The sequence below is a fragment of the Podarcis tiliguerta genome (assembly GCF_965153285.1).
Source record: "Podarcis tiliguerta genome assembly, chromosome: 9".
Classification (NCBI taxonomy): domain Eukaryota; kingdom Metazoa; phylum Chordata; class Lepidosauria; order Squamata; family Lacertidae; genus Podarcis; species Podarcis tiliguerta.
The window spans coordinates 14,872,203-14,884,257 of NC_139542.1; the positions used below are offsets into that span (position 1 = coordinate 14,872,203).

Consider the following 12,055-nt stretch of genomic DNA (forward strand, 5'->3'; position numbering starts at 1 on the left):
TAATAATAATAATAATAAATTTTATTTATATCCCGCCCTCCCCAGCCGAAGCCGGGCTCAGGGCGACTAACAACAATTAAATAATCAAACAATCAAATAATCCAACATTCTAAAAACATTCTATTATAAAAATTAATTAAAATCAAATTAATGGCAACCGTTAAGCAAAATTCTGTGCAGGTTGCCGGAGGAGGGAGTCAGGCTGGGCCCTGACCAAAGGCCTGTTGGAACAACTCTGTCTTGCAGGCCCTGCGGAAAGATGTCAGGTCCCGCAGGGCCCTAGTCTCTTGTGACAGAGCGTTCCACCAGATTGGAGCCACAGCCGAGAAAGCCCTGGCTCTAGTTGAGGCCAGCCTAACCTCTCTGAGGCCTGGGACCTTCAGGATGTTTTTATTTGCAGACCGTAGGTTCCTCTGTGGGGCATACCAGGAGAGGTGGTCCCGTAGGTACCTTAGTATCTGAAGAAGCCCCAAGAGAGCATCTCACCACCCTAGGCTGAGACCCCTTGCTCCCAAGATTTCTAGCAGGTTTCATTAGAATACTATCATTATTTATTATATTTAATAATAACGAGGAGGAGGATGGAGATGATTCCTCAGATGTTTATGTGAGAGTGCCCTCGAGCTAGCAGAGCGCTTGCTTAATACCAGCTTCTAAGATCGAAGCGATAACAACAAAGTCATTTCTTGCTCTGGCTAGGATTCCCAGGCAACACTCCTAGACAATGGCATCACAGATACTCGGTGTATAACTATTAGAACATGGCTTCTAGCCCAGTATTGATGATGTACATCATGTTGTAGTAATCTTTCCATTTTTCCCCCCTGAGCCGCGGAACAGAATATTGTGAACTTGTTACTCCTGACTTAGAAAGCAATCTTTAAAAGGCTGTCCTAATGCATGGAAGAGAGAGGTGTGTGTGTGAATTGTGTGTTCGGTGTTTATGTAGCCCCAGCCACTTTGGGTCAGGCCCCAGCCACTGCTGGAAGGTGGCCCCTGAGTGCTTTCCACTAAGGTAATCCAACCCTCAACACCACCCCCTCCCTGCTGTTAGAATAACATTTCTAAATTAATAGCCATTGGTTTTTATAAGCAACAAAAGTAGATTAGGAGTTGTGGTCTCCTATGGTCAGGCATTGGATGTTGCTCAGCCTGGGCAGCTCAGTTGGTTAAGAGCATGAGGTTGCAGGTTCGATCCCATATGGGACGGCTGTATATCCCTGAATTGCAGTGGGTAGACGATCCTCAGGGTCCCTTCCAACTCTATGATTCTACTCCTTATGTTGTCTTGATAATCTGGCCTCCATGATGTTATCTGTGAAAGGGAACAATTAATGCATTGACTTATGGGATAGTTGTTTAGTTTAGTGCTTATCATGATGCAAAACCCAACAGCGTTTGGGGTGACGTCGAAACTTGAAATTGAAGGTGAGCCAACGGAACATGCCTCCTTGCTTATGTCAGTACAGTCATACCTCATGTTACGTTTGCTTCAGGTTGCGCGTTTTCAGGTTGCGTCCTGCAGCGACCCGGAAGTACCAGAAAGGGTTACTTCCGGGTTTCGCCACTCGCGCATGCTCAAATGCGCAAAATGATGTCACGCGCATGTACAGAAGCAGCGAATCGCAACCCGCGCATGCTCAGACGTGGGATGTGTTCTTTTCAGGTTGCGAACAGGCCTCTGGAATGGATCCTGTTCGCAACCAGAGGTACCACTGTACATGGAGGGGACTAGATGACAGCTCAGGTTTAAACCACATTGCGCGCAGAGAGTTCAAGGTTTGATTCCAGCGTTGTCAGCTAAAGGGTCTCTGGTGGAAGGATACCTGCCAAAGACGTTATAAGACCACTGCCAGTCAAGAGCAAACAGTACTAAGCTCAGTGAACCAGTGGTCTGACTCAATTCAAGGCAGCCTCTTATGTTCAAGAAACATTTATAAGAACGCCAGAATTGCTTTGCTTAATAAGATCAGAGGTTCATCAAGCTCAAAATGCTGTCTCCAGCAGTTGCCAGCCAAATGCGCCTAAAAGCTCGTCAGCATTACGGACCTGTGGTTTGTCTCTTGCACTTGGTAACGGGAGATGCAAGTGAGACCTGCAGCGAAGTGTTGCAGTATGGAGTGCTCCCCTTCTCTCTTCTTCGGATATGTCATTCCGCCCCCGGAATTCTGTTTTTAAACTCCTTGACACACACTTCCCCTGAAATCTTCGGATTTGCGCGTGGAAGGTACCGTTCCATCTGCATAAGGAGTCTCACTCAGAGTTCACAGTTACTTGAATAGGATGCTGACTCTGAATGCAGAGGCTACGAGGCCATTGATTGGCCTTGTCCTTTGTCAGCTCCAAAGTTATCTCAGCCGCTGATGACCACCGCAACATGAGAAATGTGGACTCTGAGAAGACGCATCTGCAGGAGGCACATGGGGTCCCCTTGGCAGGGCTGCAAAGCAAGCCGTTTAACACAGTTTTCCATGCCCTAATTCATAGCATTAGTCTCTGAGCAGGGAAGGAAAGGCCAGCAATTTTTAACCTCCATTTCAACATCAAAATATATGCCAGGCTAATCTGCACAAAGATGCCTATCCCGGGCCAGTCCTATTATTCCACCTGTTTAATTACCTGCATTAGCACTTGTCATTCAGAGGGTGTGTGCTGTGTCTTGTAGTCTTCTGTTGCATGCAGACGCATGCTGCATCTTGTACGCTTATACTGCATGAGGTCAGAAATAACAGGTCTTTCCAGTGATGTTTCTTTTATGTGTTGTGGGCATCGGTGTATGTAGAAAAGCAGGTCTTTCCTTTATTTTGTTCCTCTGAAAAGTCAGTTAGGTGTTGCCTCTTTAAACAGGATAGCTTACCAAAACTGCAGAAGGCAACTCTTAATGGAGCCTTTCTGCCTTTACCGTTTATAGTGGCATTGTTGCTGTTTGATCTTAAGTTTTTAAGAGCAATTTTGCAGCTCCTTGTCTGCTCCTTTGGTCAAATGGTGCTGTTGTTGGGAGAGTTGAGTGTGGGGTTTTCCCTTCTAAGCTAATAGCAGGTTGTGCTTCACTTGAGAACATTTCTGTGGCTGTCACGTTCCTTAAGTACCCTCCTGTTCCTCCAGCTAGGAAATGCCTGGAGTTATGAATGAGGGATATTCCTTCCATGGCTTTAAAAAAAAAAAAAAAAGATTTAATGCCTAGTATTCCAGAATTTTAATTTTGTGGGCATATAGGAGATTTGAAGAGGAATTGCCGTACATTTCCGTGTATAAGACTATGTTTTTCCCCCCTTAGAAATCAAGCTAAAAACATGGGGCCGTCTTATACATAGGATGGACGTTTGATTGGTTGCTGTTCTGGCTGTCGGCTGCTATTGTGCGTGTCATTGGTTGCTGCGTCAATGGGGTGGTGTTGATTGGCCAGCGTTGCATCAATTGGGCGGGCGCCTGGCAGCTTCTGCCAGCAAGGGGACAGACAGGAGGCAGATTTTGCGATGCGTGTGGGAGAGCAATTTTCGGCTCCCCTCCCCTTAAAAAAGTTCAACAACCACGATAATTCCCCCGCCTAAAAAAGCTGAACAACTCTATGCAATCCTCCACAAAAAAGCTCAATAATTTTGTGCCATCTCCCCCCATTTTCTTAAATTTCACTGCCCCAAAATGGGGGCATCTTATACATGGGGGTGTTTTATAGACAGAAAAGTACGGTGTGTGTCTGCCTGAGCTATGGCGAACCTGGTAATTGTGACGAAATTTTGTCAGTCTTGACGTGTCGGGAGATTCACTGAATCAGTAAATATTCACGGTGCCGCTTATACATTCATGCCACCGTGACCGGCGGATGGGAGGTGCCAACTCTTGTAAGGAAAGGGAGTGCTCTTGCCTTGTCCAGGACTTATATTGCGAAACAGGGAGGTTCTGTACAAACTGTCAAGTCCTCGTTAGGGAACGTAAGAATAATAAAGACAACTCAATCCATCCTTTACAATTATTGGGCTTACCTAGCAACATAAAACCTTTGAATATGTTCCAGTTGACCTCTTGTACTCACTACCAGTAACCCAGTAATTGCAAACTTGTGTAAGTGAGCGCATATGTATGCATAAGAAACCTAAATGAGTTGTAGCGATCATAGCATGGCGGTGGGAGCTTCCATATTTAAGTGGAAGGTTACAGTGCAGGGCTCCTGAAAATTAAAGAATTGGAGGACCTAGAGAGATAGTGCACCACCTTTGTATTTATTACTTTTCCCTCTTAGGAGCACCAGAAAGCACGCAAAATTGCTCCCTCCTCCATTGTGTTTTTCACAACAACCCTATGAGGTAGGTTAGGTTTCATTGTAGGTTAGCTGGCCTCAACTAGAGCCAGGGCCTTCTCGGCCGCAGCTCCAATCTGGTGGAATGCTCTATCACAAGAGACTAGGGCCCTGCGGGACCTGACATCTTTCCGCAGGGCCTGTAAGACAGAGCTGTTCCACCAGGCCTTTGGTCAGGGCGCAGCCTGACCCCCTCCTCTGGCAATCTGCACAGAATCTTGCTTAATGGTTGCCATCAATTTGATTTTAATTAATTTTTATAATGAAAGGTTTTTAGAATGTTGGATTATTTTGATTGTTGTTAGCCGCCCTGAGCCCAGCTTTTGCTGGGGAGGGCGGGGTATAAATAAAATTTATTATTATTATTATTATTATTATTATTATTATTATTACTGAGTCAGGATTTGGATCTGGGTCTGTCCAGGACTTGTCTGACCTTCTGACCACTATACCAGTGGTTCCCAACTGTCGTCCCCACCCCCAAAGACCTGTTGAAAATTGCGAAGGGTCTTGGCAGAATTCCCTTTCTCCTTCTTGTAGCAATTACAATGCGCAGTGCTAAATGCTGCGTGATTTTTCATTGCATCTTCGTTATGTTGTGCTTTTGGAGTACGTAGTTGTTTTTGTTTTTGTTTCTATTATGTGTTTTTGTATTGTGACTTTATGTTGTAACCGCCTTGAGACCTGTGGGTATAGAGCAGCATACAAATTTAAGCAATGATAATAGTAATAATTCGGCGACCAGCCTTTCTTATGGTCCAGCTCTCACTTCCATACATCACTACTGGGAAAATCATAGCTTTAACTATACGGACCTTTGTTGGCAAGGTAATGTCTCTGCTTTTTAGTAACTGAGGTATGCTCAGTTACTGTTTAATTTTGTTTTCATCTCACCCTTCTTCTAGAAATTTTAAAGCACCCTCACAACAAACCTGCGAGGTAGGTTAGGTTAGGCTGAGAGTGATTGACGCTAATTCACCCAGTTCACTTTTTCTTTGGGTTGGGGCTGGCTGAGAAGCTTAAGCAAGAGCACACTGTCTCACTGCTATGCTGTCATTGAGTTGACACAGAGAGAGGCAAAGGGAATGGCTTTGCACCAGTAGCGTGATCAAAAAAATTCTGGCTTTTCTTGAATTGTGAAATGGTTGCCTTTTCATGGCACATGCAAACAGATTGCAAGAAACCATCTGTTTTTTTGTTTTGTGCCATTGCCTTGTTTGCCGGAATAATGAGGCTGCATTGCCTTCGTAAATATACGCTTTAAAAAAACCAAACAAACAAAATTAGTTGTCTTCTGGCAGTGCTTATTAAAACTCACAAGGCTTCTGTGAACAGGCTGCATAGCTCTAGAATTAGCTCACCGATCTGGTAGCTAATTGCTGAAAATAACACACAACTGACCAAGGGCCATACAAAAACAAAAAAACAAAAATTCCAGTGGTCCTGGAAAGAAGATTAAAATTCCCTTTCGCTGGAAGAACTCCTGCATTTTGAGGGTGGGGAGAGCAGGGAGATTTAGCAGCAACAAGACTTTGGAAAAGAGAGTCACTTGAGAGCAACTGTGCAGAGACGGAAACAGGAGTGACTTTTTGGGGGTGGTATTTAAAAAAGCAAAACTCAACTTAAAAATCACTTTATACATGGACACACTGCATCAAAGGACTTCTGAGTGGGAGGACCCAAATGGCAAACCACTTTGTTTTCCTCCCTTGTCGCTGCGGAGGATGCAACGGTACGAGGTATTTAGAAGGGGAACAACAGGAGGCTCTTGGGGCATATTATAATGCAACTTCCTTTGTTTAATTGACATTTTCTGAGTTAAAGAGTGCACAGCCCTGTCCGCAGCCTCGACAAGGGACAGAGCAGTGGGTGGTTTTGCCTAGACGAGATCTGGGGCAAGACTCAGTCCAGGGCGAGAGGCCAGGCAGTGTAGGAGGCGAAAGAAGACCAGGCAAGCGTGCGAGAGGAGGACCCAGGAGCATAGGCCATTGACATGGCTGCCTGCCAGCTATTCCTTTGTTAGGAATGCTTACTTGGCTGATGGGAGCCGATTGTTGGGACATGGTCTCCTGATATCCGGAGATCTCTCTTCAGGGCTTTAAAAGAGAGCCACCCCCACCATGAACTAGGGAAAAGAATAGGATGGTGACTTAACGGGTCGCTGAAAAGAGGAAATGTGTCATCTGGAAAGTGAGCACAGATTTGCCTAAACATTGTATACGTGAAGTTCTGTGAATAGAGATGGACATTTAGAAATAATTGCTGTGATTTAAATAGGAATATACAACGCGTCTTGCCTTAATCAGGAGCTCTGTGACCAGGTCTGCTATTTGGGTGATAACTGCTGGTGGGTAACCTCTAATGCCCTGCTCACTTGCTCCTACAGTTCTTTGACTTTAAACTAGACTAGGACTGAACAGTGTTTCCGTGCGCTGCTCTGGTTCGCCAGAAACAGCTTGGTCATGCTGGCCACATGACCCGGAAGCTGTACACCAGCTCCCTCGGCCAATAAAGCGAGATGAGCGCCGCAACCCCAGAGTCGGTCACGACTGGACCTAATGGTCAGGGATCCCTTTACCTTTACCTCAGGCCTGAACAGCCTTTCAAAGAGAGGTCCGTCCCTGTGACAAATGGCACATGGGACCACTTACGAAGGAGCAGGCGAAGAAAACATTACTTTGCATTTTTAAATTAGGCAGAAAGGCAGAGGGAGAGCGGAGGGTTAGTTGAAGGTCCCTTGAGGGTTCAGAGCCTCTCTTTGACGGCCCAGGATGGGTTAAAAAAACCGAACAACACCATGCACAAATAAATAAAGCAATAAATCTAAGGGCTTGTTCACACTTACTTTTCCTCTGTGATTGCTGACCCTGGAATTTATCCCTTTCCTTGAGGAAGTGAGAAATCATACAACAATACCTAGGCTGCAGAGATGGACTGCAAAGGTGGAATGTGTAGCTGCCACAGCAGGGGTACTAAATTAATTGTTTGTAAAAAGTGGCTTTCTGTGTTCGTAAAATCCTTAGCACAAAGCCAGCCAGGTCAGTAGAAAGGTTTGTTGATCATTTTACCTACAGCCACTTCCTGATTCATTTTGCAGGGGCTGGTGGAGGGCTGGTCCCAGTCAGAGCAGGGCACATTTAGAACCACAGCGAGAGAAATGCAGTTTGGTCCATGTGTTCTGGAGTATTATCGTCAGGTGTGCCTAGAAGGGGCGTGAGAGAGACAAGAAGCCAAAGAAGGGTTGCATAGAAAGAGACGGGGCTGTTTCCATAGAGCAGGAATCTTAGCATTTATCAAGAAAGTGGTTGAGAATTGCATGTTTCTTTTTTTATTATTTTTTATTAAATGATATTTTTTATTTTAACAATTAATAAACAGACAATACAAACAAATACAAAAAAGAAAATAAAAACAACACTTACAGACAATATAGAATACAGTATACAAGAAAAAATAAAAGAAAAAGTTAAAAACAATCATTGTGACTCTGCATTATTTAACATTAACCTGGGTCTGCGACTTCCCCAGTCCTTCCCACTCTGTATTATAGGTCTTATATTCTGACAGTAAATTCTTCCCCTCTGTCATATCTTTAGTTCAAATTAATCTTGGTATCTTAACATAATTACATTTCCATATGTCTAAAAGCATTAGTCTTTCTTAATCATTAAATATTTATGCTAATATTTCTTTTAAATTCAGTCTGATGTCCTCAAATATTCTTTATTTTGTGATGTTTCTGTAGATAGTCTTTAAACTTCCTCCAATCTTCCTTCACCGTCTCTTCTCCCTGGTCTCTGATTCTGCCAGTCATTTCTGCTAATTCTATATAGTCAATAATCTTCATCTGCCATTCTTCCAGCGTGGGTAATTCTTGCGTCTTCCAGTACTGTGCGATGAGTATTCTTGCTGCTGTTGTGGCATACATAAAAAATGTCCTGTCCTTCACCTGAACCTGTTGGTTGACCATAGCCAGGAGAAAGGCTTCTGGGTTCTTTCGGAATGTGTATTTAAACACTTTTTTCAGTTCATTATAAATCATCTCCCAGAAGGAGAGAATTGCATGTTTCAGTGCATCCCCCCATACCTGAAGCGGAATGTGGTGCAGCTGTCTACATAAGTTGATGAGCACATGACACATTTGATTGATGCCACACATCAAAATCTTCCTGAATGTGAAAAAGTAGGATGCTATGTCTAATGGTTCTAGCCTAGTCTTCTCCTTGGTTAAGTTCACTTTCTGCTTTCAGGGAGGCCTGTACCACTTACTGTTTTCTGAATGTTGGAACTGTCTCTTTTGTGACTATCCATGCATTCTCTCTTAGAGTCTGTGAGTGAACAAGGGAGAAGGAGTTAGTTTTCATACTAGATTTTCTACCTCACATTTTCTCAGTAATGTTCCTTTTGTGCTTGCTTCTCAAGAAATTTGGCAAGCGGTTGCATTTGTCTGTGTGTTTGGCTGATTTCAGTTTGGCAAATGTAGCAGGCTACCCCAAAAGAAGAAGAAGAAAACCCCATCTTCTTATTTTCTTTTTGCCGTGGTTGGATTCAGATTAAAGTCTATTCTGCAGCTCCAGTTTGATCTTCAAGATGTTGCCTTCAAATATTTCTTTGCAAGCATTGGCCTTGTATACCTTTTTTTCTGGGCCAGTTTTCTGTGACCTCGTGCCCTTCAAATGTTTTTGGGCAGCAACCCTCATCAGCCCCAGCCAGTGTTGCAAATGGTCATGGAGTTGTAGTAAAAAAAAAAAAATCTCCATTGAAACCCTAGTTGTAAAGACCTTCACCCTATCATCGCAGTCCTATAGTATGTTTTGGGAAATTGCACACTCAAAATACAGCCGTGCCTTAGATCCTGAACTCTCTGGAACTCAGGACAGAAGTGATTGTTCTGGTTTGTTCTTTTGGAACCCGAATGTCTAACGGGGCTTCCACGGCTTTTGATTGGCTGCAGGAGCTTCCGTTCGACTTCCAAGGTATGACTGTACAGGGGAAAAAACATTTGTTCATCTGTTAAAGGTGATATTGGATCCCACTGCACCAAGTATGGCATATGAAACCCCGTCCCTGTAGCTTCTATAGCCAGTTGTCACGTTGCTCTACAACCGCCCGCCCTGCCTATTCCAGATCAACAATGGGGCCCCTCTAGACATCTTTTCTTATTATGCATTTATTTTAAGTTGTGATTTGGATGATGCTACTGGGGCGGTTATATGCTCATGTGTTCTTGTCACTGAGCTTAGCCCTTCTCAGTATTGGTTATTTCTGATGGAAGAATGAAACTCCTAAATGTATTTTTTTTTTTCTGCAGCATGCAATGATCCTCTTCCGAGTTACAAGTTTTGGGGAGCTACGATTGACCACTCTGTGTGCAATCTACCACTTGGCCTTATACATGTCCTCTTCTCCTGTCATCTTATATAATAGCGTTAACTCACAGTTTCTAAAAGTGGATGAAGATGGTGTAAAAATGTCCCACTCCCTCCCAAGAGTGGACGATTTCCCCCACCAGAGGTGTTGGGTCCTTTAAGACAGGAAGTAACCTCCGCAATAACTAAAAAACACCGCATACTGGCGTGGCTGACAGTTTGGTCAAGTTCTCTACAGAGAGGTTTATTGTTACAAGGCTTGCCATTTCTGGGGGTAGAAGGTTTCCTCTCTTAAAAGGTCAAGTGTAGGCTGAATCATCTCAGAGTTTGCTTTTCTTCATGGCAACATTATTCAGGGAGCATGAATGGAAGTTCTTGTGAAGAGTGCAGCCCTTTGCCTTCGCCACACAGATTCCCACCAGCACACCAATTAGGTTCTAAGTTTTGCCTTTAAGAATTAGTCCGGACAGGCACCGTTGCAGTAATTTTTAGTTGATGGATTAGTTTTTCAAGCCGAAAAAGGAAACCTGAGGGAGGAAAGGTATTCCAATTTGGAGCGTTCTGCTCTGGCTTTGATGTTTTCTGAGTAATTGCGCACACAAAATGACAGGGGAAGAAACATTAGTTCATCTATTCAAGGTGGCGTTGGGTCCCACTGTACAAAATACAGCGTATGAAAATATTTCCTGCCTTCATAGAGTTGGGGAAGGAGAAGTGTGGACTGCTAGCAAAATCACTCAAATAATGCAAATAAAAAGAAATCCTGTTTTGGGGCTGCCAAATCTGAATAAGGTAGCAAACTCCTTTGTGTAACTGGAGAACAGCAAAAACCAGGAGCAGAAGGATGTTAAAACTGTAAGACAAGGATGAGTAGCTGTTGAGCCTGAACCATAGCCATTTGATAAGTGTGCAAGGGTGTGCAGCTGTCAGTCACCTGACATCGCAGTGACATCAGCTGAGTATAGCATCTAGATCAAGGGAAGTAATAGTGCCACTGTATTCTGCTCTGGTCAGACCTCACCTGGAGTACTGTGTCCAGTTCTGGGCACCACAGTTCAAGAAGGACACTGACAAACTGGAACGTGTCCAGAGGAGGGCAACCAAAATGGTCAAAGGCCTGGAAACGATACCTTATGAGGAACGGCTAAGGGAGCTGGGCATGTTTAGCCTGGAGAAGAGGAGGTTAAGGGGTGATATGATAGCCATGTTCAAATATATAAAAGGATGTCACATAGAGGAGGGAGAAAGGTTGTTTTCTGCTGCTCCAGAGAAGCGGACACGGAGCAATGAATCCAAACTACAAGAAAGAAGATTCCACCTAAACATTAGGAAGAACTTCCTGACAGTAAAAGCTGTTCGACAGTGGAATTTGCTGCCAAGGAGTGTGGTGGAGTCTCCTTCTTTGGAGGTCTTTAAGCAAAGGCTTGACAACCATATGTCAGGAGTGCTCTGATGGTGTTTCCTGCTTGGCAGGGGATTGGACTTGATGGCCCTTGTGGTCTATTCCAACTCTATGATTCTATGATTCTATGACCTGTTTTTGCCTGTGCTATTTACCTGCCATGCAGGTAAAGGCTCAGCCTAATAACTTAAGATGAGTCCTGTTAGATCAGGACAGTCTACTCCAGCATCCTTTTCTCACAGTGGTCAAGTGGATGCTTGTGGCCAACCAAAACCTGGGAGCGCTCACAGCACTGGAAGTTTTCCAAAAGAAGTTGCAAGCAAGGTGGAGCACAGCAGCACTTTGCACGCCCCAATGATCAGCTGATTGGCAGTGCATACTGAGGCCCACTTCACAGTGCTTTGCAAGCCCTGGCAATCAGCTGGTCATTGTTGCTTTCAAAATGTTGTTCACTGGGGCTTTGCAGCTGATATTTGAGTGCCTGCAAACCCCCTTTGAGCCCAGCTGCATCTTACCTGCCCCAGCATCAGGGACAGGGCTGATGGGTGTGGCTTAGCCAAAACGACCTTGCAAACCAAATAAGGAGGCTAATTAGAGGCACTAATTAGGTCTGTGCACCAGAGGTGCCTTGGGACAAGAAGGGTAATTAAATGCATGCATGAAAAGTCCTTTTTTAATACATGTCTGCTATCTTAATTGACGCTGGTTCCCTCCTTCCACCTACAGCTGATCCCACTGCTCTGGGATTCATCATTTCCCCATGGTCTCTCCTGCTTCTTCCATCCGGCAGTGTATCCTTCACAGATGAAAATGTTTCCAGCCAAGACCTGCGAGCATTCACGGCGCCAGAAGTCCTCCAGAATCAATCGCTGTCGTCTCTTTCTGATGTCGAAAAGGTACTGTGATCAGATCTCTCTTCTGTAGTGTTTCCTTAAGCTGTGGTTTTAATGATGTTTCATGGGTGGTGTGTTGCTTTTATTTATTCAC

General features: G+C 44.3%; 1 protein-coding gene across 17 annotated transcripts in view; it reads left to right on the forward strand.

The window, feature by feature from the left end:
• PTPN13 (protein tyrosine phosphatase non-receptor type 13) overlaps positions 1-12,055 on the forward strand; it is a 170,088-nt gene that overhangs the window by 56,696 nt on the left and 101,337 nt on the right. For all 17 annotated transcript variants that reach the window (XM_083398108.1, XM_083398120.1, XM_083398124.1 and 14 more), the window contains exon 3: positions 11,795-11,964. In XM_083398108.1, the coding sequence (XP_083254234.1) occupies positions 11,795-11,964 (170 nt within the window). The remainder of the gene's footprint in view (positions 1-11,794; positions 11,965-12,055) is intronic.